Source organism: Pavona decussata, unplaced genomic scaffold (genome assembly GCF_977016875.1).
Source record: "Pavona decussata unplaced genomic scaffold, jaPavDecu1.1 SCAFFOLD_245, whole genome shotgun sequence".
Classification (NCBI taxonomy): Eukaryota; Metazoa; Cnidaria; class Anthozoa; order Scleractinia; family Agariciidae; genus Pavona; species Pavona decussata.
The window spans coordinates 919,538-945,000 of NW_028145650.1; the positions used below are offsets into that span (position 1 = coordinate 919,538).

Sequence of the window (25,463 nt, forward strand, 5' to 3'; positions counted from 1 at the left end):
TATTACTTATCGTCATCAGTATTGTTAATACGAAGCTGTCTTATTTCCTTTATATTGTCAATTTCAAATAGCTATTTCATATGTTGTAAATATCCGGGGGGAGGGGTACTCCCCTTTATAGGCTATATAGGTATGTGCGGCCAAAGTGTATGGTTTTTGAGCCTTTTTGTCTGAAATAGGTATGTATTTTAACAGTTTTGGTCTGAAAGTCTCTGAAAACGTGGATGGATTTTAGACACCAAGTCTAATGAAAAGGTTAGAGTTGGGGTTGGAGAACCAAGCTGCACACCCCACCAAAAATTCCATGGAGTACCCCCCCCCCCCGGTAAATATCTAGTATTCTATTCTTATTAGTTTCAGCGGTTATGCAATGCCCCCGTTACCTGTTATACAGCCAGAAATCAACAATAAAGTAAAATGATTATAATTATGATTATTATCACTATCTTACAAACTGACCGGTATAGTCGCAGCTGTAAAGCTACCGGAGAAAAATAGTTTACGAGTCAAATTCGGACGTCGTGGATTTGAACTAAACGAAGACCATTTTATGTTAGGTAATAAGAACCTTTTTTTTCTTGCAATCTCTTTCCTTTACTTTAAAGCTTAGATTCACTGTAGATTCTCTAAAAGTGGCGCTGTAGTCTGTTTTAAGACTTTTAAAGCTGCCACGAGAGCAGTAATATTGCGCATGTCAACCCATGACAGTGTCTGTTTAACTTTGTGCCTGCGTTCATTTGGTATTCGGCAGTATTCTTATTTTTTGCTGCCTTTTGCTTAAAATGTTTTTTTTTTTCCGAGTTGGTTTGTGGAGTTCAGTTTATATCTTTAAGATCGGCAATACGAACTCATTACGTATAAAAAACCTTTTAGGGCGATTTTTCCGGCTGTTGTCAGCCACTACAGGAAAATAAACAAAAGTAAAAGATGTTTCCCTATCTTAATCCCCATTCTTTATTCACATGGAGGATTTTTTAGAAACGAAGGTGAAAGTCGCATTGGGACACGGAATACGTGCTTAGACGAAACTAATTTATCAGTCTCATTCCTTGTCAGCTCACTTCGCAACAAACAAGCATTTTACTTGGTGTAAAGAAAAGCCTTTCTTGAAAAAAGTAAACTTTGTAGAATTTAATTTGAAAAATAGAACTCCTGAGCAAATATTGTGTTAGGAGATTTAGCACGTACTGTGTTCCATCAGTGTACAGTAAGATTCTCTGCGGCCAGGCTCTTTTTTCGTTTCGCTTAATAAACCTTTCTCGAGGGAAATGCGAAGCGACTAAACAATCAGAGGAAACAAGGACCTGGTTGGCGCGCAAGGCCGGGGGACATGCTGCAAAGAAAAAAGTTGCTGCAAATTGGCCACCATTTTATTGTAAACTCTTTTCGATTTTCATGACATTAGTAACACCATTCGCGATCTAATTCATTAAAATACTGAGCAGAAAACTTTGGACTTTGCACTGAAGTCAATTACGTGATGTTAGTGTTTCTTTTTATTTACAACGAAGAGATTACGTTGAAATTAACATTACAAAACCTGCAAAGATTTAATTTAAGGTGCATTAAACATCACGTCATTTTTAGAGCGAGATCAATATCGAAAATTGTCATTTTATTACGTAAATGCTGATATGTTGACTCTTTTAAAAGACAGTCATTGCTTTAATTTGTGTAAATCAAGTTGTGTTGTAGAACGCGAGTTAATATAGAGTGTCGATCGTCGTCCCAGAAGACTCTCCTTCCTGACTGATTGAATCACATGGCTGGAATTGGAATAACTTTGGTTTTTCTATTAGCACAGATCTCTCCTCTCGTGTCGTTAATGGGTAAGTACAAGATCTGTAGAACGAAACAATCTCGTTATAACTGAATTGAATATATTTTATGTGCATTCCATGAAGTGCCTGACTCAGCTTTTGATATTATGCACGCTTCACCCAACGCTTAAGTCTGTGGTATGAGACTGCAATCTGTCGAGAAGTGCTTCTCTGTGATACTGGTTTGGTTCATTTTAAATTGAATAAAACTTTTACGATAATGATTGTCATCATCTTGTATACTCACAATTTTAATGCATTGAAATAACTGAGTCAAGCTTTGAGACTGATCCCAGTTTACAGTTTTTGTTGGTCTGGCATTTCTAACGAACATACCATCTGTTAATTTTTTCAAAATTTTATCCAGAGTCCATAGTTTTCCAAGTTTTTGAAACGAGTGAACAAGCTCATAACTGATAACTTTAACCGTGTAAAATCAAGAAAACAGTAGCAATTATTAACGGTACTACTAGTTCCACTTTGCGAAATGTTATCTATAACCTTATAACTTCCGTTGACGTCAAGTTTTGAGGACCAACGCTTTAGTTTTTACAAGTTGTTTTGTCGTTACGTGACTCAGAGAAGATTGCTTGTTGTATGTTCCCTTCAGTCTATCTTTTCCTTTATCTGCATTCGTATCCGGCAACCAAGATTTCCTCTCCCGTCAAACATGCTCAGCAATAATAAGTACTTTTCTTCAAAAGAAATCGTTGCTGTGCCCCTTTAAAACTATGTCATCATTCTTTTTCTCTTGAAAGGTTTGATATTAGGTATAATGCGTTTGCTGACCAACATTATTAATTGACTTTCTTTAATTCTTGCAATCGCGTTCTAATCCAGTGTCTTCCGGGTCCCTTTTAGAACATAAGCCACGCGCTATTTCAGGAATCAAATACACCTTCGCATTTTCAATATAACTGCGACAAATGGTTTGAAGCTTCCGCGAAACGAGGGAAACTGTGTTGACACGGGCTGAAAACGAATGTGTCCACAGCTGTTCCGAGTTCTAGCAAACTGTCACGAACGTTACATTGATTATGTAAACAAGGAAAGAAAGTCCGTTTATTGTATGAAAAAAAAAAACCATCGCTCAAATTAATTTCTTTCTGATTTTTACAGAGTTATGATGAACGGCTTTTGATCAATCAAAGACCGCCTGTAATTGTTTATGGAAAAACTGAACAACTTCGCCAGAGTAGGTGCCAACCTCGTTCCCAGATTCCTAGTGCCTCTACTCCTTCCCCAGTTGTAGCTTAACACTGGAGTTCCGTTGGAGAAATTTCATTATCCAAAGACTTGAATTTAAAGTTTGAATCTTACACTTTCCCAAACTATAATTCTTCGATTAATAGCTGAAGGATTATTCAAGGGATCGACCGTATTATCAAAGGGATGAACGGCAATTTTATTTCCATGTAAATCAGCACAGATGTGATGATGGTTACGTCACGTTCACAGAAAAACGGCTGCACTGTAGCTCATACCTCGGTTGTAATTATCTTATTATGTATGTAATTCTTGCTAACGTGTCGTTTTTTCTTTCCAACAGAGTATTGCCCCGCGGTGGAGAAACGTCAAATTTTTTGGCCAAACATCTCCCTGGGTACAAATTTCACAAAAGATTGCTCAGCCATAAATTCCTCTTGGACAGGTGAATATCACTTTGATATTTTTATTGGTTCTTCTTCTTTCATTTGAGCTAGGTTTTGTACACAAACAAGCAAACAAAACAAACAAGCGAAGGTTATTCACGTTAAGTATTAGAAGTTCCACTTACGCTACTACACTGTAGCGTCCTACACGGCACCAGCGTATAACTCTGAATTGATAAGTATGGAGTTAGTCCTTACAGTAACCTCGTCCCCAGTTGTCCTGGGCACGCGGCCGAACATGACGTCACCCGTTAAGCTAGCGCTATTTGGGAAGGCGGATGCGCTATCGCGAACGTCACAAGCTCGGCTCTCCGGATAAACGGCGATTAGGACTGCGAACGAGGCTGTCTCTGCAGCTCTTTTTAGCATTTTGCCAGTTTACCCTGACCATAGATCATTCTACTAACGCCAATGAAGACTGCTTTTTAGTGTTTCAGTCTAAATTTCGGTTTTTAATTTGTTGTGTCTCTGTCGTACCTCTGTTTAATTGGCTAGATGTTGAGTCCATTTTTATACCTCGGTGGTTCGTTTTATATTGTATGCCAGGTTAATTATAATTATCATTCTTTTAAATTTAAAACTCCTAACCTTTTAACCTCCATGAATTCGTGTTAAGCAAAGTGATTTGGCGTGTTTGAAGCATGTTTATATATTTTTATCTTTTTTGGACAGGGAAATTTACTGCTCAATGTAGGAAGAATATACGTGGGATAGCAGCGTGGTATTTCAAAGAGGGCTGTGGATGTGAAGTGCGATCTACTCTGCTATATTATGAAAAGAAGGTTTGTCTTCTTCTTCCTCTTTCTTTATGTCCTCTTCCTCCTCCTCATCCTCCTCATTCTTCTTCTTCTCCTCCTCCTCCTGCTTCTGCTTCTCCTCCTCATTCTTCCCTCTTCTTCTTCCCTCCTCCTCCTTATTCCTCTCCTTCTCCTCAACCTCCTCTTGATCCTCCTCCTTCTCCTCCTTCTCCTCCTTCTCCTCCTCTAGCTCCTCTTCCTCATCATCATCATTCTTCTCCTTGTCCTCCTTTTCCCTCTCCTTCTTGTTCTCATCCTCCTCCTTCTCTTCCTCTTACTTCGCCTCCTTCTCCTTCGTTTCCTCGCGTCCTTCTTTCCCTCCTCCTTTCCTTCCCCTCTTGATCCTTTTCCTTGTCCTCTTTCTCCTCCTCCTTTTCCTCCTTCGCTTCCTCCTCCTCTTCCTTCTCCTCTTTCTCCTTCGTCTCCTTCCTCTTACTCTTCTTCCTCCTTCTCCTCCTTTTTCTTATTAGTCATCGCCTTTGTGTTGTTGTCATCACCATCTCATCATCTCTCTTTTTTATTTACGCCATAGGTGTCTCAAGTCAAAGAGAGTAACTTTATGGACACTGCTAGGGAACTCAGAAATGCGTTCGAATACTTCATCAATCAGAATACCTACAAAAGACTTCTAACAAGGCTGAAAGCTTCCATGTGCAAGAAGACGCCAAAACTTAAAAGCGCTGATTGGGATCAAATACAGATGTATTGTCGAGTACGTATCACGTATTTATTACGTTGCTTTAAGAGATCATCACGGGAGAGAGAATAGACCTCCCAGAATTCCCTATTCCAGTTAAAATGTGTCTCAAGTTATTTTTAGAACGTACCAATCCTCCGCGGAGGCGGTTTAAGTTGTCCGAACAGATTTCCGACAATATTTGTTGGGTGTTCCTGAATTGAACTGGATACTAGTTGGACAACGGCTTGTTTCAGTCGAGATACTCTTGAGCAAAGACGTTTTTGAGCCACGGACGGCAACCGGAAATTGGATTCTTCCCTTTTTGGAGCGTTTTTACGCCGACGCCTTTGTAACATTTAAGCCACAGTCATTAACAAGAACTTTTCCTGCTCGTGATAAGGAGCAAAACCACGCCAAAAAAGGCAACATTCGACTACCGGTTGCCGTCCATGGCTCACGAACTTCTGTGCTTAAGCTCCCTTACTATCAGCGCAGAGCGTCCATCCACCGAAAATGCTCGGATGGATAGTACTCGTCCGCGAATAGAATTCCTAGTCTTCCAATTCATTAACAAACAGGTTGCTTCCGTTTCTCGCTTTTATCTTGTGAGTTGTTTAGCTTGTCTTTTTTTTACTTTAACCTTTTGCCTAAAAGGTCAAATTGGCCAGCAGTAAATTCGAAATGCCCGTGAGATCCAATCATCTTAAACAAATACAAGGGAAGCTTCGAGGACTTATATGAACATCAAAAAGACTAATAAAAACACAAGACGTCAATAGGTTTATGGCAACCTGGTTAAATTTGAAAAATATATACGAGGTTTTTCAGATAACAAAAAGTGGCATCCTGGCTTATTGGATATAGTCTATAAAAACAGTCCTAAAACCAGAATAAAGGAAACGTAGCTCAATTTTATGCGAATGATCCTTCTTTAGAATTTCATTGACATTCTAAAATGTTGAAAAAAGACTGTCGTTAATCGAATTTAGGTTTTACTCTGGAATCAAATAATGCAATTTGTTTGTTTTGTGTTTCTTTTCCAGACATGTCCAACAGACTTTGAAAAAGAAATCCAACGAATGCACTTCGAGAAACATTTCTGCCAGAAATTTGGGTAAATAGCAATTTTTTTTCAGTGATAATAAATAAAGAAAATACTGAGGACCATATCTAATATTTCGGAACAAGCAGCTGCACGTTGTTGTTGCTTTTAGTAATTAAAACATTATTGAGGTTCATAGTCACAGCGGGCAAAATATTCAGCTATATAACAGGCTGGCAAGGCAATACACTATCTTTTGAGCTTGAGGAAGGGGGTGTAGGCAGAGACCACCATCTATTTTGTGGTTTGGTAGGTCCTGTTCGAGTATAGTAGTTTTGACTAAGTTATAACGTACAAGAAGCGACGCATGCTTGTTTTACAGTAAATCTTCATGGGCCGGCAATTTCAAATCTCCATTCTGATAATTAGGACCAATGCATTCAGCGATTGTGTTTAGGTTTTGGTAAGAGCAACCGACGAGTGTTATGATTTGAACTTGGACCGAAGAACACCATCGGTTGTGCTGTAGGTGAACAATGCACAGTCGGGTTATTGAAGAGTGTATTAAAAAATGGTTGCTATTAAGCATAAATAAAGAACATTTAATTTATTTATTTATTATTTTGTTACAATCTTGCTGAATGAACGTGTTGGATATAAATTTAAGTATTGCTCTTCTAACATACAAAAGTGGCATTTAGAATCAAGAGAACAACTTTGCGAGCGTCCCAGAGAAAAACAACTTGAACTGCCCGGCTACTTAAAACCACTGAAGAAAACATCACAGATCATAACACCTATTTTTCGGGAAAAACATTATACTACCAACTTTGAAAATTGAGAGTTTGTGGTAAATAAAGAGTCACTCGATATACCAATTTCTTATATAGCAATACAATAAAATAAAATAAGAAACAGTAATGAAAGTTATATCTGAGATACTGTGCCTGTAAAGGCTTGTTTGTTTTTTCTTATAACCAAACAATTTGCGAAAGGAAAATCGTTTTACTCACAAGCAATACCCAGCATTTCAAAACTACTGAGTGGTTTAAAAATGTCCAACCATAGCTGCAAGGCAGTTTCTTCGTCTAGATTACTCCAATCAACAGCGGCCTGAAAGCGTTTGTACCCGGGCGGGCGTTTTATCTGTAACTCCTTCAGAGTTAACTTCTTCTTGCTATTTCCAAACCCCAGTTGCGTCAAATCTGTTTTCTTGTTTACTTTGAGAAATTTCGATGTTTTCCTAGTTTGCTCGTTGATTATCGTGGCTGATGATCGTCGCTTGCTTTCAACTGCTTTAGTTTGTCCCTTTTCATCTTGGGTTTTGCAGAATGGCAAGCTCTCTCCGCAGCCAGTGGCCGGTTCTAGTTCAGTGGAAGTGGCCATTTCTTCTGTGCCTTTTTCCCGGTGGTAGTTGTCTTTTTTCTTGAAAAAAATTTTTGAAACGTTTGAACGCTGTGCTGTCTGCAGATTTACTGAAGGCATCATAATGCTACCCGCTATTTAAGCAATTTCTGCAGTCACGTGTCGCACGTGCCGTCGTCTATCATGGTCACGAGTTCGAGTCCCGGTCTCCTAAGGTCTACTCTATCCCAGGAAAATTTTAATATAAGCTTAAGAACTTAATCAAAATAACGGTTTTATTAACCAGAATAGATACACTTTATAGCTGTTGCAACATATATCTAAATGTTTCTTTCTTTTTTGGTACCTTGGGAGGACTGTAGCTTCAAATCCAACAACACAAATAAACACTACCTTCAGGCTTTTACATAACAGCCTTAAGCGTATTAGAGCTGGCGAGACTAAATGCAAATGAACTGACGTCGTATTTTCCAATCCATTGACGCACCTCGACACTCCCTTTGTTTTAATCTAATCTCCCTCTTCCGCACCCACGTTGAAAAACAAAATACTTTAAATGTTGTCTCCTTTGTTCCCAGATCGTTTTGCGTCCTTTTTTAAGAGCATGTCTGTGTAAGATGATACAGCTTGATCTGTTCTGATACTTTAGCTAAAAATTTAACTTACAGAACATTTATGGAACGGTTATTGCCCTAATTTACTCGGTTGTGTAACGTTAGCGTTACGAAAATGCTAGCTGTCATTTTCTCGATTTTTAACGACATATTTGCTCCTTCGAAAATGAAAGAAATCAGTTTTTTAGTGTTGCGAAAGTTTGAGTTGACCGTTTTGCTGAAGAAAACTTCAATCGGACCGAGCATACCCAAGATGTAATGATCAGTGTTTCAAAGAAACATTCAATCTCAGAAAAGTGCCGCGCTGTATATTTCCAGTGCCCTGTATATTCCTATGCTTTCCAAGAACAATTAGAGAATGGAACTCCATTCCCGAAGAAATTGTGACAGCACCTTTAAATCGACTATTTTAAACTTAAATTAGCAGATATTTTTAAAGTATTTTAAATTTAATAGCTAGTTTTTAATATGTACAGATTTTTTTTGTTTTAATAGTTGGTGTGATATCTTAACAGATTTTATAAACTTAATAAAGATTGGATGTAGATAAGAATAAAGTCACTCCGCGAGGGAAATCTTGACTAATTTCTTATTTTTTGGAAAATCTCTATTTTTTGTGTGTGTGAGTGTATCAAACCATTGAATAATGCCGAAGCTGATTGGCTAGCTTCAGACACGGAATGGAAGGAAGGCACCTTTTGTAATCGTGCTCACGTTTCTGGAGAAAAAATTGAGTAAGGGAATATGATGATCATCTGATTGTATTTCGCTTCCTTTTCCCCTGGTAATCATAACGGAGCCAGACAACAGTATAACTTGAGTTAAAATGAATGACTAATGACAAGTGACTAGTGTCGGTTTGATTGATTGATTGATTGATTGATTGATTGGTTGGTTGGTTGGCTGGTTGGTTGATTGATTGATTGATTGATTGATTGATTGATTGATTGATTGACAGATTGGTAATCAGGATTAAGACTGGTACCACTGTTAGGCTGCACATTTAGCTTTCTGAATGAGATATCTGTTTGACTAATTGAAGGCTAAAAGATTACTAAAATGATGGAGAATTAACTCTGCAATGTATGTTAAAGTGCTCAAGTTAATCCATAAATTTGAGAGTTAGCCCTAGTAAGGAAATGGGAAAACGTTCGAGGCATAGAAGGAAAATCTCCGACTTCGGCGGGAATCGAACCCACGATCTCCGTATTGCTTAATTGATTGATTGATTGATTGATTGATTGATTGATTGATTGGTTGATTGATTGATTGATTGATTGGCAATGAATTGAGATTGACTGCATGTTTGTGTTGTACATTAAGCTTTCTGAATGAGATAACGATGGGGCTGATTGAAGGCTAAAAATGGACCGACTGGCTATTGTTTGATTGATTGGTAATGGCATCAAGACCGGTTGGATATTGAGGCCGCCCTCTTGTTGCATTGCAGGTCAAATAATTCCTTAACTGACGGCACCGTTTTACCATCATTTGTTGGCGGATCAGGGGTTAGACCAAAGCCTGGGATAGGAATTGTACACGTAAATGTGTCACAGGTTAGTAAGAACGTTGTTTGCGAGAGAGACAAAGGATAGGTGCTAGCGGGAAGGGTCGAGGTGGAGTAAACTTTTAAACGTTTAGCTGCTTTGTTCCTTTCATATAACAGATCATTACAGTGATCCTATGTGAAACATGGCTGATTCACTTTGTAAGAATTTTCCTTGCTATCTGTATCGTAGTACCCTTAAAATGACCAGGCCAGTTCAAGAAGAACTGGGTGTCTTCCCACAAATGCCGCTTTGCTGCTAGCATTTCCCGCTTAGGCTAGCTCATGATTAAATTTCATTTTGTTCCTTATTACCTAAGCTCGTACCCAGATATTTTGTCTTTGGGAAGAGTGAGAAGATATGGGTACGAGATTTTGGCTTGCATTTGGTTTGGTTAGGAATAAAGCGCATCAATTTTTTTGTACAATGCGGTTTCAAGTTAACAGAGGACACAGGGAGTTAAACGGTACTCCTCCCTCCCTCCTCCAATAAAGTCACTCTAGAAGCTAAATTGTGACTAATTTTTTTCTCATTATTTTGTGTCCTTCTAGACTGTAAATGACTCTCTAGCAGACGTGAATTCCAGTGAATGTACAGTGTTGTCATATAGGGTGGTATGTACTATGGAATTATCTTGTCACTAACACTAATCTTGAGAATCAAAACAACAAACAAACAATATGCGTTTGATTACATTAAGCTATTGTGGGCGGCAGGTAGAATTGATTTTAACCCCTGACAAGTGCAGTAATTATCGCGAAATAGAAATTAGAGAATTGGACACTCTTTTGTTTTGACAACTTATCAATAACTGTTTGAATTTTTTTCAAAGAATACTTGCCATGCAGCATTATCACAATAATTGCTGCCGATAACTTTTGTTACATGAAACAAGTTCTACTTGCGCCTGATTTTAGAAAGCGATTGCATCAGTGTCTGCCTTATTGATTCTCTAAATGTACAGCAGTAGCTATGTATGTGGGATACTTTTGATGCACTCTTTGAAAAAAAAGTTGCTAGAATCATAGTGTATAAGTCCTTATAAAGATGACAAGCAATCCGTCGCTCTCATTGGCGGATCCATACTTTCAAGTAATTTGGGAGGGAGGGAATGGCGTTCGACCTACTTGTCTTCGTGAAAAGAAATATCTTGGCGTCTCGACCCTACCGGCCTCGGTTTTGGTGTAAGAAATAAGGGGGTGGGGGGGGGGGGGGAGGGCCTTTTCCTTGATCCGCTAATGATTTTATTATAGTTGGCCTTCCTTGATCATGATGTCTCGACTAATTGACATGTAAAAGTAGAGAGCCACATGGGCAGGCAATCATTAATACAATTAACTTTCCTTTTACAATGTTAAGTTTCCTTTTTTAATTTTACAGAACAACGGGACAACCACGATCATAGCAAAAAGAAACACCGTTGACGATGCAAGGAAAGAAAGACACAAGGAAAGAAGACAGCGTGTTGAGTTGGTGCTGATTAGCGTGTCACTAGCGGCCATCATCTTTTCACTGATTATACTCTCATGCATCCGGTATGATTTATTTGCTCATTTTGTAGTTTTTATTTCTTGTTTTGGTTCACCTCGTACTGTATGCTATCAATAAATACTTTTCTCCTTGTTGATCTAATTATCCACCTGTGAACAAAACCTGAATAATATTTCCCTCAATTCTTTTTCTGATGAACTTGTCTTGAGCCTTCTCCAATCTTCTCCTCGAGCAAATTATGCGCTTGAAATTTTTGATTAGTCAACACATGACAAATTGTGATTCAATTCTTCGATGAAACGTCGAGAACTAACTGCAAATTAATGCTTCAATAGCATTTTAAATTTAAAGGATTAAAGTAACATTGTACATGATCCAAATAATTTGTAATTTTTTTGCCCAAAGGACACAGTCACCGCAGTCAGCGGAAAAGCTATTTATCCACAAAAACTTCCTTCTTTCGTGGGGTCTTGGATACGCTGTTTACATTGTGGATGTAACTGCTTTTGAAAACAGGAATCAATGGCCTGTAAGTAGAATGAAGACCGCAAAACGTTGTCCGGCAGGTTTGCATCAGTTAGCCCTGGTTCAAAAGACACATTTGAAGGAAGGTGGTTATACTTAAGGACCATCCGCTTTAGTTTAGCAGCAGGGCTCGCAGAGGAGAAGGGAGAGGGGGTGGGGGAGAGTATCTTTGGTCTATTGGTTGACGGAGACGTATGAAGACCCTATTCTTTTTCTTTCTTTCTCTTTTTTTTTTTTTTTTTTTTTTTTTTTTTTTTTTTTTAATGTGGGGTGGAGCCGGGGGTGGAGATATTAAGGATAAGGACTGGGAGCTTTCTTAGGATTCAGTTAATGTGCGGAAAAAAGCACTTTTTTGTGGGGTTACGATCTGGGGGTTTCGACATTTTTGGGGGCCTGCCTAATAGCCCAAGAGGACTTTTTTGGGTCTTCCAAATGGGCCTCATTCACACCTTCCCGAGTTCCCCCCTTTATAAGAACAAACTTACAAGCCCAAAAATTTGAGGTGAGACATGAATATTCTGTTTGTATGAGCTTGAATAGTTAATAAAACGGCACAAGAGGCTGCCATTTATCTCAGTGTTTACTCCCAATAGTGGAGATATCAAAACACAATTTTGACCAGAAATAGTGACCGGCTTCTTATTTCTGCTCTTAATATCACTGCTGGATTGAACATTCAGATCACGAGAATAAAGGAAACGATCACTAAAGATAACATGCATTGATTGATAAACAAATTCTCTCAAATAGGCCTATATTAATATGAAGATAATAGTAGGGAGAATGTACATGTTGATATTAGGAAATAAAGGGTTAAAGGTGGATGTTGGAAAAAGGAAAAGGGGTGGGGGCTGGTATAATAAGAGATAACCAAAATAGAGGAAATTTAACAAAAAAATTAAAGTTACTTTTCCTTTCTTCATTTCCACGTAAACCAGTCTTTGTTAATATTTTCAGGCTCTCTGCACGGCAGTCGCCGTGGTCCGCCATTTCTTTCAAACGGCCCTCTTTACTTGGATGTTGGTTGAGGCAGTGAATCTCTTCATTAAACTGGTCAAAGTGATATCAACCAGGAAATTTTACATGACGTACCTTGCTATTGGATGGGGTAAGTCGTGAGATACTGTCATACAGTTAAGTTTATTTTCAACTATGAAAAAAAAAAAATGGTATAAATAAAGTTTTTTTCTGGGGGTATCAGTACGACTACTTTATCCTTCACAACTGAAGGTAAACTAACGTTTTTAGTGGCGTAACAATTTTATATAAAGTAAAATGAGAGTTTTGAGAAATCTGTTCGGTGCACACTTGGTTGACCGTTGCCAAACGGAATGATCACATCATTAACTTGGTTGAGTTGGCTTGGTCAATTTGTTATCCGTCGGCTCATCGGGTTGTTCGTTCGTTCTTGCCAGTGCGCACTCGGTCGACCATACGACCACTAGTTCGGTCATTCCGTATCCGTCAGCTCATCTGGTTGTTCGTTCGTTCGTTCGTTCTTACCGGTGCGCACTCGGTCGACCGTCCGATCGTTAGCTCGGTCGTTCGGCTATCCGTCGGCTCATCTCGTTTTTGTTCGCTCTTTCGTCCGCTTCTGTGTTTGTTAACGTTTCTGGTTTGTCCAGTTTTTCCTCCGTTTGACCAGTTCTCCTTGCGATATTTTATAAGCAATTAAATGAAATTTACTTAAAGCTGTATTTTTTTTACTTATGGCCTTAATGCTAAAGAGGAAAGACTTATTCTTCTTCCTTAAGCTCATCCACAAAAAAGCCTTAATTTTGTTCGGCAAATTGTTAACTCAAACAGGCTTTCGTAACACTAGGAAACTAATACCTTCCGTTTTCGGAGAGTTAAATATCTCTCTGCAATTGCGAAATAATAATTCGGGAAATAAAACATCCTCGAGCTCTTCTTAAAACATTCTGCAACTTAAATTTTCAGCTAAAGTATCTGAACAGATCAAACTGTATTAGACTACACAGATATGCCGCCTTTAAAAGGACACAAAACTATCTGTGAACAAAGGAGACAGCATTTTAAGTGTTTTGCTTAAATGTTCGCTTTGGGTGACCCTCATGATAACTGATCACACACGCAAGGAAATAATTGCTTTGACGACAAAGGGGAATCAACAGAGTGAATTTGACTGACTCTGAACAGAAGCACACGCCACTTTTTATTTCCTAATAAGGAATTCTTTATTCCAGGCATCCCGGCTGTTATTGTTGGTATAACAGCTGCAGCAAGGACAAAGACGTACGACATGAGCCAGCCAATCAAAGAGTACTTCATGTGCGGAGCACTGAACTTTACCTCGGAAGTCGAACAAACAAGGTACAACATTTTGACTGAAATGTCGTACATCCTTAAAGGGGAAGTGTCACCGGTTTTTTTCTTTTTTTTCTTTTTTTTTACTTTTTTGGTGAAAATGATGAAAAAATACCTTCACAAAATAATTCTAGAACACCAACAAGAAAGAAATCAGCTGAATTCTAGAATTGCTTGGTCTTACTAATTTCATTTTGCTAGACTGAGACCGGAAGATGATTTAATGGCCACTATTTAATTTCTTAGACATGGTATAATAGCTGTTATACCACGGCCACTAAACCAATCAAAGTCCGGAATTGCATTATCCAATGATCCAATTTTTCATAACAAACAACATATCACATTGCAATTTAGTTGTTGGTTGAATGGGAACAAGTGGATTTACACTGGACCTGTCTTGGCAATACTTGTGGTAAGTATCGCTGTAGACTCAGTAATTCTCGTAACTACTATTTATTGTTCAAGATCAATGCTTTAATTGAAGAAATGATGTCAGTTAAGTAAATAATGTTTGAGTAGAATTGTGTAGTCTTCGGTATTGAGCCAGAGGACTGGCAATTTTGTTTGCATTCATTTCCGTATTGAGTGTATACCTGGGTGGATTGATCAATGGACTAATAACCGCTGTCTTTCAATCAAGTGTGTCTTTATATACTGTGCTGTATAATATTAATCCATTTCTGTTACGCCAAACGATTGGAAGCAAGCAGGGCTGACTTTGTTTTGATACAAACCTCACTGCTTTTCATATGAAAATCAAGTTGTTCTCATGCTGTAAATTAGTTTATATGTACGTATGAGAGGCAGTAAGGTTTGTATCAAACTCCAGCCTCGTATTCATTCAAAGGTGCGGTCACTAAGCACACAACTGTAAAATGAGTTGTTGAACCATGTTGGCCACCATGTTGAGGATGGGTCACTTTCGTCTAAAATCGTGAGTGTCCCAGTACAGACCCACTCCTAATAACAAACACTGATTTTGAATTTTTCTGTTTCATTTCTTGTACAATGAAGTTTATCTAAGTTTAGACAGTGTACGTCAGAGGCCCTTCTTTGACTTTACAGTAAATCATTTGCATTCCCTTGTAATTTCAAACGGTTATTGATTAAAATCTAGTTTGCATCGGTGTTGTGTGAATTTTACGTTAATCGCCTAAAGCAGCGTACCTTAGGCGCACTAACAAAGCTACTCTGAAAGAACAAAGCTTGGATATACCTTGTATTAGTCGTGTTACTTACACTGTGTTGTCTTTACCGTCGTTTTCATGACCGTAAAATTATTCGTACAAGCAAATACATCTTGTTTACTTCCTATTCCTTCCGCAGGTCAACTTGGTGATCTTTGCTATGTTGATCAAAGTCGTGTTTGGTAAGCTGGGTACCAAGTATCAAAAGGACCGGCTAATGATGACAAGGTATATATCCCAGCAGTGTGCAAGATGTTTAATTTGTCCCATGAACCTAGCTTAATGGTCTGATCATGAGATTCCACGAGTCTCCTGTAGCTCAGCTGTAAAGCATCTAAACTAGTAATCGGAAGGTCTTAGGTTCGACTCCTGTTGGAAGAATTCAGATTTCCTTTTCCTGAGTATGCCTGTGTCACTCATGAATAATGCATTATTCTCAAAGTATATATTACAGACTCCCGCTGGCTCGAAAACCGACTGTCCTAGATCTTTCGCTTTGTAGAACATATCTCCACTGCTGAGCTAGTAGATGTCTATTTAGCCTGCCTAGTAAGTGATTCCGTTGGGTTCTCTCCGTTTTTCACTTCTTGACGCGCAAATGTTGGGACGAGAGCTCCTTCTCTTCCCTTCCCTCCCATCCTCCCAATTTTTGCTCACGTCCCGAAAACGTATGAAATCCCTCAAAAACGCCTGCTAAAGCAGGCTAAAGAAAGTGAAACGTTCCATAACTAAAAAGTTTCAATATCAGCTAGTTATAGAGCTAAATACTTTAAGGTTTCAGAAGAAAACTAACACCGGCTAGATTTCAGGCTCTTGTAAAATGGACAAAAAAGCTAACCCCAATTCCTTTTTATGCAATATCGTTATAAAATTAAAAAAACGAACATCGTTCTCAAGAAGAAGAGATAGAAGTGGCACACAACGATGATGATGATTGAAAAGCAACTGTTCAATTTATAAGGGCTGATGGCATGGCATGGACAGTCAGGCATTCAGTCAGTCAGTCAGTCAGTCAATCAGTCAGTCAGTCAGACAGTCAGACAGTCAGCCAGCCAGTCAGTCAGTCAGTCAGTCAGCCAGTCAGTCAGTCAGTCAGTCAGTCAGTCAGTCAGTCAGTCAGTCGTTTCCTTTGGATGCTGTTTACAGTAATTCACGTAACTGGAAGTTCCGCGTTCTCCTTGGTTGTTAGAGATAGCGATAGTCAGTTACTAGTAGAATAGTCATGAATAACTCTTGCCTTAAAGGAAGTCGTATTTCCAGTAGACGTTGATGCTCTAGTTGAAAAAATCCAGTTGTGGGCCTGTAGGCTTGTGCTACCATCAGCACAAAATAAAAAAATGGCGAAGGTTCAGAGAGACATGGAGGAATTCTGTTCGGAAAGAGAGATCATATAATGAATTTCACTCATAAAGATAGGAATTACTTGCCTAAGATGATTAACAAAACCTTTTACATCACAGGAAAGGGCTTAAGAGTGTGGCAGTCCTGCTTCCGTTGTTGGGCATCCCGTGGCTGTTTGGGTTTTTCGTTAATCTTCATGAGGCGCTGGACTACATCTTCATCGTACTGACATCAACTCAGGTTTGATAGATCTGCTATTTCATGAATAAATAATATATAGCTAGGGCGTGGTAGCAGTACGCACAAATTGCAAGCGTTAACACGTACACACAAGCACTATTTTACGCGTCGAAAGCAAGTCCCAGCCATTTTACTTCTTCAAATACTTCCAATTTTGACAGCACCATTTTTCACCAAAGTGGGATAGTAGAGATTAGTAGTTTTGTTATGAGTGGCACTGAAAACATCACAAATGGAATGATATCAATAATATTCTGAGTTTTAGGGCGCTTTCAAATTGTCAGAACTGGCCGGCCTGGCCAATCACTTCGTAAACGGAATGTACTAAATTGAAGGAAAAGTTTTATCCTAGTCATTAGAATTTCTTCAAAATAGCGCGTACCATTTTCGAACAGATTATTTTACAATCAGCACCTTCCCTTCAAAATGACACATTCTATTTACCGACTGGCCGGTCTAGTAGCCCGCTTCTGACAAAGGTAAAGTGTCCTTGGTAAGAGAAGTGGGCATAACGAGAGTACTCAGTATTTAATAAGAAGCCATCTTGGTTAGTGGTAGGGAAGGTTGAAGGCTGAACTTGTCTGGCTGACCTCATGGACAAAATCTATCGGCCTTAAAAGTGAGTACGAGACAGAAATAGTCTACTTGCAAGAAACGGACGTCTGACGTAAGGTAGCGCAGGAATTAAAAGGTTTATCGTTCAACGCTTTTCCCTGTCTTTACTCCTTTCAGAGTAAGTAACATATACAAAAAGAGATCAACATTTTTTTGTGGGGTGGGTCCTGTCTGAGTGCAACAGTTTTGGCTGAGTCCCTTATGTACTTGTCTGATTCTCTATTCGTCCACAGGGAATGGTGTTCTGCGTCTTTCACTGCCTTTTGGACGGTCAGGTAAGAAAAGCGTGCAAACAAGCATTAACGTTGTGACAAATTTACGGAAATATAGTCACCGCGGCTTTGACTGTAAGTCCCGAGGAAGGCGATACTCAAAAACGTTTCATATGGGGAGGGTCGATTCAGCATCTTACCCTACCGAACAGCGAATGATACCAAAATGTTGCCCCTTTCTTGTACATGAAAGAAATGCTAAATTCTCAATTTTTCCGGTGGAAACGAGTCGAATGTTTGCGTTGTAATTTCTGCCAGTAATTCAGTCTGCTAAGTTTTGCTACCCTCTATTGACTACGTATACGACTGTAAAAAACGCACCCCTTTCGAGGGGGGCCTCGCTATGTAGCTCGGAAATACCACCCGGAGAATCTAAGTGCTGGCCATCCCCCTCCCCCCATATTAACTGAGCTTGGCAGTCAGGGGTTGGTAGTTATGGTTAACTGATTATATTCCCGCACAACACACGAATTATGCGAAGTAAAAAGCGTCCTTTGTCTTGCTTTTTCTCAGGTGAGAAGGGCAGTGATGCAGAGATTCAAAAGCTCACACACCAGCCAGGTATTGAAAAACCAGCGTCCACTTGTATCATTCCACCGTGGTATTTTCTTGTAATGTTTCTGTCAGTAAGAGTTTTAACGGTTTCTTAGCCATCCAAGGTATTTTAACTATCATAGCAGCTGAAGTTAGAGGGTATGTAATTCACTTTTAGTTCATGTTGTGGTGATCAGGAGTTTTTAGTTAATTTAGTTACCACTCATAAAAACGGAAATAAAAAGTAGAACGATCAGTTGCTCTTCTTGCAAAGGTACAGGGGGTCTGGTAGCGAGCTTGGTCATATCAGTACTTACTGGGTTGATATGACATGCGATATTTGTCCTATATAGTACTAGGATCAGTATTTAATCGCTTAGTGAAGTGGCAGAGAGATGGTCATTAAGCAAGTAAACTGTCTTTCTAAAGGAGTAACTAAAAGAAAAATAGAATACATTTAACAAACCGACGGCAGTCTTCTATGGTCTATACTCTTATAGACCATAAAATGACGTCAAAAAATGTTCAAAACTCAAGTGGAACCACGAGCCGCAAGCGAGTGGTTTCACTGCCAAGTTTTGGACATTTTATGGCGTAATTTTATGGTCTATAAGAGTATAGACCATAGAAAACTGCCTTCGATTTGTTTTTTACAATAACATGAAAAATGTACGAGCGGAATTGGCTATTTTTTCCGTTGAGAACGCGCGCGCGTTACATCTGACGTCATTTTTATTGTCTGTACTCTTACAGACAATAGCTACGAGCCATTCAGCGCGCGGGAATTTGGACAGTTATTGTAAAAGAGCTTTTTGATGAATTCTATTTTCCCATGAATCTACTTACGTGTCGCTTGCAGAACATTTTACCAGGAAAACGAAGAACGGCGTATAAAGTAAACAGAAATGCTGACACGGAACTTGTAAAGAAACAGACGACGAATGGAACAAACGAGACGTTTAAAGAGATAGCATAGGATGTTACAAAACTGCAAAAGCCGAGGAGGGACTTCGGACTTCTGACTTCGGACCACTGACTTCGGACTTTCGAGTTTGGATACAGTTTGCAACACCTACATAACTGATCAGAGCCAAAGAGGGTATTTTTTCTCAAGGAACGATTAGGGATGTCCCTTCCGAAAGCGGAAAAAGCGGAACATATCACATCAAACAGTTGATAACTTTTAAAAAGTTGAAAATACAGATTCTGATTCCATTTTACCTTCAACGGCCCCCGCAGACGTAATACATTTATTAGAATTAAAAGTGATATAAATGAATGTGCTTAAATTAACAAGCAGGGTTTTCCGATAAAACAATTCTTTTGCCTAATCGGCCAGTTTTACAGGTAGGTAGCTGTTAGAGTGGCTGACATGATTCGCTGTAAAACAATAGCAAAGGAATTAACGGCTCACTTGATTGGCTGAAAAACAATAGCGAAGTAATTAACGGCTAATATGATTGGCTGAAAAAACAATAGCGAATGAATAAACAAACAACAGAAACAATGAACCCTAACCCTGAAACAAAAGAGCTGCTTGATTTACAGGTCCAACGAAATAAGAGGTTCTAATGAGCTGTGTGCTATCTGAGAATATGATGATTGAAATGAAACTTCTCTAAAAGATACTGATTGAAATTTATTAGGGCAATCAAAGAGAATTTGAATTAATATATTAATGATGTTGATTTTTAATTGATTTCTCCCAGGCACGTACAATGTTTAGTGCTCTTTAACTGTACATATGTTTGAAACAATTTAAGAAAACGGTAGTGAATTTATAAACTTAATTCATATATTAGAGAATAAAGTTTATCCAAGAATACTAAAGGTGTCAGTGGCTTAGCTCTTGTGTAAATAGTTGTGTAAATAGGGAGACCTGGTGGTAGAAACCAGTCTCCTTTTGGTAATTCTGTGTCCTTGTTTTCACGTGCACGTACACAAGCCAATGAATTCCCGTCACCAGATCTCCTCTTGTATTAGTGTGGCATGAAGTCGAGGTCGATGGTGATCAAGAACGCATTTAGCATCCTTTGCCTCTAATGAGATATGTAGTCATGGACTCGACGCCTGTTCATCGAAGAGGCGAACCGGTGAAGTGAATCCACCATGTACGTTGTCAGCATACAAAGCAGATGGCTGACAGAGTGAATAATAGCGTATTTCTAACAACATTTCTTTGGAAAATAATGATGAAAAAACCTCTTTCATCAGAAATGTCACATCTTTTACAACAAACACCGAACCGTCGAAGTTCTATCACTGAAAAAAACACGGATGAAAATCAAAAGATAATTTGCATATTTCTGCACAAAAAAAATTGTTTTCTTCTTTTAAGTGTCATTTCAACACCACCTTCTTACACTGAATCCTTTTTTCAGATTTTGTCGGTTTGAAGAGCACCATTCTCGGCAAGGCCATAGCATGCATCAGCCTGAGGCAATCATGACCGGAAGGATTCCATCAGACGAGCACTAAAAAGACATTTTGTACTGTTTCGAGTCTTCCAAACCGGCAATAGGCCATTTCCGAGTTGCTTTGAGCCTTATTACGAAAGCGAGGCTAATTGCAAAGCTATTTCGGCATGTCGCGGCATTGGTCAGATTTCATGTTTTCTGCGTGGAAAAAAGAGCTATATATCTATTTGAATTAACGTTGTGAGCTTATTACGCAGCAGAATCTTTTGCCTGAGCCGTCTTTTTCTTGTCTGCGAGCACGAGAAAGTTGAGTGCTGGCGAGTATGATAATTTCATTCGTAATGCACTCTGCTTACATGGATTCATGTTTAAAACAGCTGCATATACTATGTTCCCATCGTGAGTTGTATAAGGCACGCCCATTCTCAGCCATGCAGCGTATGTACTCTAATTAAACTGGCTTGGGGCTTTTATTACTCACTTACTCGAGGGCAAGTCAGACAAACGGAAATTGAAATATCCTTTAAATAAATGAAAGTTGTGAATATAAAACATGCGCTTCTTCAAATCCCCCAAGTGACAATTTCACGGAGCAGTGCTTATAAGTTCAGATGTACTTCTGAGAACTGTTTCTTAAAAACAGTTTATTGCTGGGATTAAAACACAACACTTTAAGGGGTTCAGAAGATTATATTAATTGCTTATTTGTCCACCGTCAGCTATCGTATGGCCGAACATGCTTAATTGGGATTGTTAAAAATTGCTCCAAGATTTATAACATTTGAGCTCACGAAGAAATTCTTTTCGTGGACACTTTGTTGGAACAGTTGTGATATAGTGATAAGCAGTTTTAATCGCAAAGAAGCGACGTTTGTATAGTCTGTCACCGCATACTTGATTAGTTCCGGACTTGAGTCTTGGCCGGTGAGGATCATATGATATCGTTAGTATACAATTTAAACGGCGTTGCTATCATAAAATTACAACGTATGTATAATGTTCAATCAGTACATCCCACCTTTAAACCTGCCAATTTTTAAAAGTAGAACTGATATTTCTAGTTTTGGGAAAGATCGTTGTATCAGTGTGCTTTTTCGATTGTTTCATTTCTTTTAACGCAAAGAAAAGAAAGTGAGATTGCATATTTTGGCAGTTTTGGTGTCACGAAGATAACGACCAATGGTACCACTCAAGTACGTGTTACAAATTGAATTCAATAACTCATAGCTATGTTAGTTTTATCGATATACATTTATATGCACAAGAATTGATGTTAAAAACACTGATATCTTAAATTCAGGAAAAAAAATTTTAATTTTACCTTCCACTCAATGTAACTCTCACAAAAATTCCAAACAAACATTTAGCTTAATATGCCCCCAAACGATAAAACCAACATTGGCGTGAAACACAATCGTTCTACAAACACACCTGCGGACGTAAACCCAAGGCGTCTCAGAAAAAAGAAGATAAATACAAAAGAGAGGGCGATGAAAAACAAACGTTTCCCAAATATACCTTGACTAACTCATACAGTTGAAAATGTAACTGGATTCGGGGGTACAGTATTCTTTCTAACTGACTCTACTGAAGGAATACGGCGTCAACTTAAAAGATAAAATAGATTATATTGTTATTATGGTCTTTGTTTCAACGGAACGTTTTCTGCGAATTTCATTATTTTTCTTATGTTTCTGTAAAGAGGTAAGACATTATTTACATCCGATCCTGAAAGAGCACCGACGCAAACTTTATACTGATAAGTATGTCTGTAAACTGTATTTTCTTCATCAATCTTTTTATCATATTATTATTTTTTCTCTATTACAGGATTTTGTGATTTCCATTTCGACACCAGGAGGTAGGATTCAAGTATGAGAACAAAAAAGAATTTGTAAAGTAATTAAATGACATTAGCAGCAAATGTTGGGCAAATTTGTCAGGGACGAACTTGTGCGAATGTTACAGGGCGTCTAATTATGCGTACTTCGCCTACAATTAAGATGGGCACAAGGCGGATAATTCCTCGAGACGAAATATTTTCTTTAGCACATCTTGAAAGACGCATTACCGATAATTGTTCCACCAGACGAATTTTCCATCTTGTACCCATCTTCATACAGGGCAAATCGCGAGACGCATATAATATAAATTAGAATGATCCTAGACATGCGAGACAATGACTATTACGATCAGTGATTGGAAATTCAATTTGAACCTCGCTGTTACATCAGGTCTAAAAATTAAGCACCCAGACCTGGCATAAGGATTGCGAATGAAAATAACATAACCTATTGAGTTACACGTAAAATGTATATCAGGTAAAGACCACTCAGAAATTCGTGTGTTGTAATGAAAATTAATTAAACTTGGATTATGAGCGCACCGGAACTAAGTTCGAAGATCAACCTTCAAGGTCAGTTTCCTCTTGAAAAGTACATCTTCTTGCTTAGAGTTCTCGAAATCAAAGTTAGGTGAAAATAAGGCCCATTTTCGGATTTGTTGGACGGCACCGTAGAAAATGTCTTTCCTCTTGATGATGACCGATGCCACAGAAGATAATCACAGCTCAAAAGTTAGAACCACATATACATAATTTTCCTCGTCCGCCAAAAAAGGTGAAATGACTGTTGTTTCATTGAATTATAAGCAGCCTTTTTTTCAGACTTCACACGTACATGGAACAAAGATACATTTCCGCATAAAATCCCCGAAATCAATTGAAAGCAACCAGCGGACTTTTTTTACCATAAAAGGTAAGCCTTTGAAACACAAAAGTGAGAAATTTCTTCTTCTTCTTCTTCTTCTTCTTTTTTTTTTTGTTGGTTAGTAAAGCAAAACAGCTAAAGAAAATACCTAAAAACGTGAAACATTATTTCAGTAATAACGATACCAAAACTGTACAACTATGGGTCCCCTGGTTGAAGTGAAGAAACCTGTTCTGTTGCAATCAGATGCTGATGCCAACGGGCTATTCAGTTTTTTAATATGTCGAACGGAACTTTTTTTTAAAAAAATAATGGTATTCTTTTTTGGCTTAAGATTCCCATGTTGACTCTTCAGTTAGTTTAATTGATCACCTTGTTTGTTTGTGTTTGGGGAAAACGAACTTTGTTTGAACGGTTTGTCAAACTTTGACTTATTCAAACCTGACTTGCTGTATGATAAAAAGAAATGCGAATAACATTGTATTAACACAGCTTGTGAAGGCTTTGAGTTTCATTCACAGCATCAGAACAGGTGCATCTTGCGGTTTCATATAACATAAACATCTCGGTGAGCTCACGTGAAAAAGCAGAAATTCAGAAACTGTTGGAAAATAGCATGGTATTAATGTCTGTATATCCATTCGAATTCCTCAGTGAAGTGTAAACTTTCAAATGAAAGCAACTGAGCAGTTCTTTCTTGTAGTGCTGTTTATTTTGCTATACAAGGTGGTTCTAACTTTTGAGTCTGTGGACGAAATCCTAGAATGTGGCCGTTCAAATGAAAGCTGTTAAGCAAAACTTTTCGTTGGTCCTGTTTATTATGTTGTACACGGTGATTCCGAATTTATTTTCGAGCGTGACCGGAGTTAATTAAAAAAGACAAGTACTTTTGCGGACAACTTTACATTTTTGAAAGACTATAGCCTCAACCCCAGTCTTCTTAGCGCGCGTCGAATGTGACGTCACTCGTTGAGCTGATCGCGGGTGAAGATGCGCCGTATGGCCGACCGCTGAGTTCGGCTTGCTTGATAAGCGCGCGAAGACGGTCCCGTGGAGTCAGTGGAGTGGCCGATACATTCACATGAAATCATTAAGGGCAATTATTAAAATGAAAACTCTTCAGCAGTACTTCATGTTGAACTGTTTGTTTTCCCACAAGCGACCAGAATTAAGAAAGAAACCGAATACTATAATTATAATGTAGTTGTAAATGTTTGTACTTTGCATTTAAAGATAAAAAATAAATAAATACATACATAAAAGAAACAATACTTTGGGGCGCAAGAAAGTGACCTCTGTTTGTTATTTTAACAGGTTGTGATCAAAGTTGGTTGCAGTACCAGGGCCGTTGTTATAAATTTTTCCGAGAAAGAAAGACCTGGACCGAAGCCAGGGAAATCTGCCGCTCCTTACACGGGGATCTCGCTATCATTTACGATCAGAAGACACAGAAGTTTGTTTACGAAAACCTTGCTGTTGGAAAATCTCTCTGGATTGGGCTAAAAAGAGATAAGAGGTTTGCATGGTATAAGTTGGTGTTCAATAAAAGCGAAGTCCTTATGCTTATTGGAGAAATATGTAGTCGACTCAGTATTCGTACATTTATGTGGCAACTAAGGCTAATACTTCCCTAGTTATTCCCCGTCAACGAAAAGGACGAGCCGGGATTTTTACAGCGTCGTTCACAGGGTCTCTCCTCTTCTCGTTCCCCGGGGGGGACGGGAAGACGACAGACCCTGTGAACGAGGTTGGGTTTTTCGTCCTTTTCTTTAGTGTGAAATTTTTCATCTTAACTCAAATTTTTTTCTATTTGGTATTATATTCAGTGTATTTATTACCAAAAACATGTGATTGCCGCTTGTTAATCTGACGGATTTCTCAAGCAATAAATCGAAATCTATTGTTTATTCAGTCTTGACCTTTTGAAATTTTGAGCTCATATTGGTAATTTCATCGTTTGTCTGCCAGCTTGTTTTATCGTAGCTTCATGAACCTCTGCCGGGGTTGTGTCTCGTATTAACTGATTAAAACTGACCGGCCAATATTTCCTTGATACGGACCTCACACCGATTCAATAACCTTTATATTTCCTTTTCTTTTCATTCTGAACTGCAAGTGGTGTGTTCGTGTGGGTGGATGGCACAAACCTCCAGTTTGAATACTGGGTCACTGGATCACCAGACAGCGCAAGCGAACAGTGTGGAGAGATGACGGATTATGGACCTTATCATGGACGATGGAACGACAAAAGCTGCTCCTGGAAGCAAGCGTTCATCTGCGGGCAAG

The 25,463-nt window shown here is 38.7% G+C and overlaps 2 protein-coding genes across 2 annotated transcripts in view; both read left to right on the plus strand.

Moving 5' to 3' along the window:
- Window positions 1-1,176: 1,176 nt before the first annotated feature.
- LOC146457205 (uncharacterized) lies at window positions 1,177-19,871 on the plus strand. The gene is made up of 17 exons (XM_085092215.1): window positions 1,177-1,829; window positions 3,370-3,471; window positions 4,145-4,254; window positions 4,802-4,981; window positions 5,992-6,062; window positions 9,420-9,525; window positions 10,068-10,130; window positions 10,897-11,051; window positions 11,413-11,536; window positions 12,490-12,640; window positions 13,740-13,866; window positions 14,218-14,275; window positions 15,190-15,278; window positions 16,511-16,631; window positions 17,480-17,521; window positions 18,032-18,079; window positions 18,912-19,871. The coding sequence occupies exons 1-17, from the start codon at window positions 1,763-1,765 to the stop codon at window positions 19,026-19,028; spliced, it is 1,731 nt and encodes a 576-aa protein (XP_084948341.1). The 5' UTR covers window positions 1,177-1,762; the 3' UTR covers window positions 19,029-19,871.
- Window positions 19,872-22,040: 2,169 nt separating this feature from the next.
- LOC146457206 (C-type lectin domain family 19 member A-like) overlaps window positions 22,041-25,463 on the plus strand; it is a 4,697-nt gene continuing 1,274 nt past the window's right edge. Inside the window, exons 1-4 of the mRNA XM_085092284.1 lie at window positions 22,041-22,173; window positions 22,300-22,330; window positions 24,492-24,693; window positions 25,294-25,463. Of these exons, the coding sequence (XP_084948410.1) occupies window positions 22,108-22,173; window positions 22,300-22,330; window positions 24,492-24,693; window positions 25,294-25,463 (469 nt within the window). The 5' untranslated portion in view covers window positions 22,041-22,107. The remainder of the gene's footprint in view (window positions 22,174-22,299; window positions 22,331-24,491; window positions 24,694-25,293) is intronic.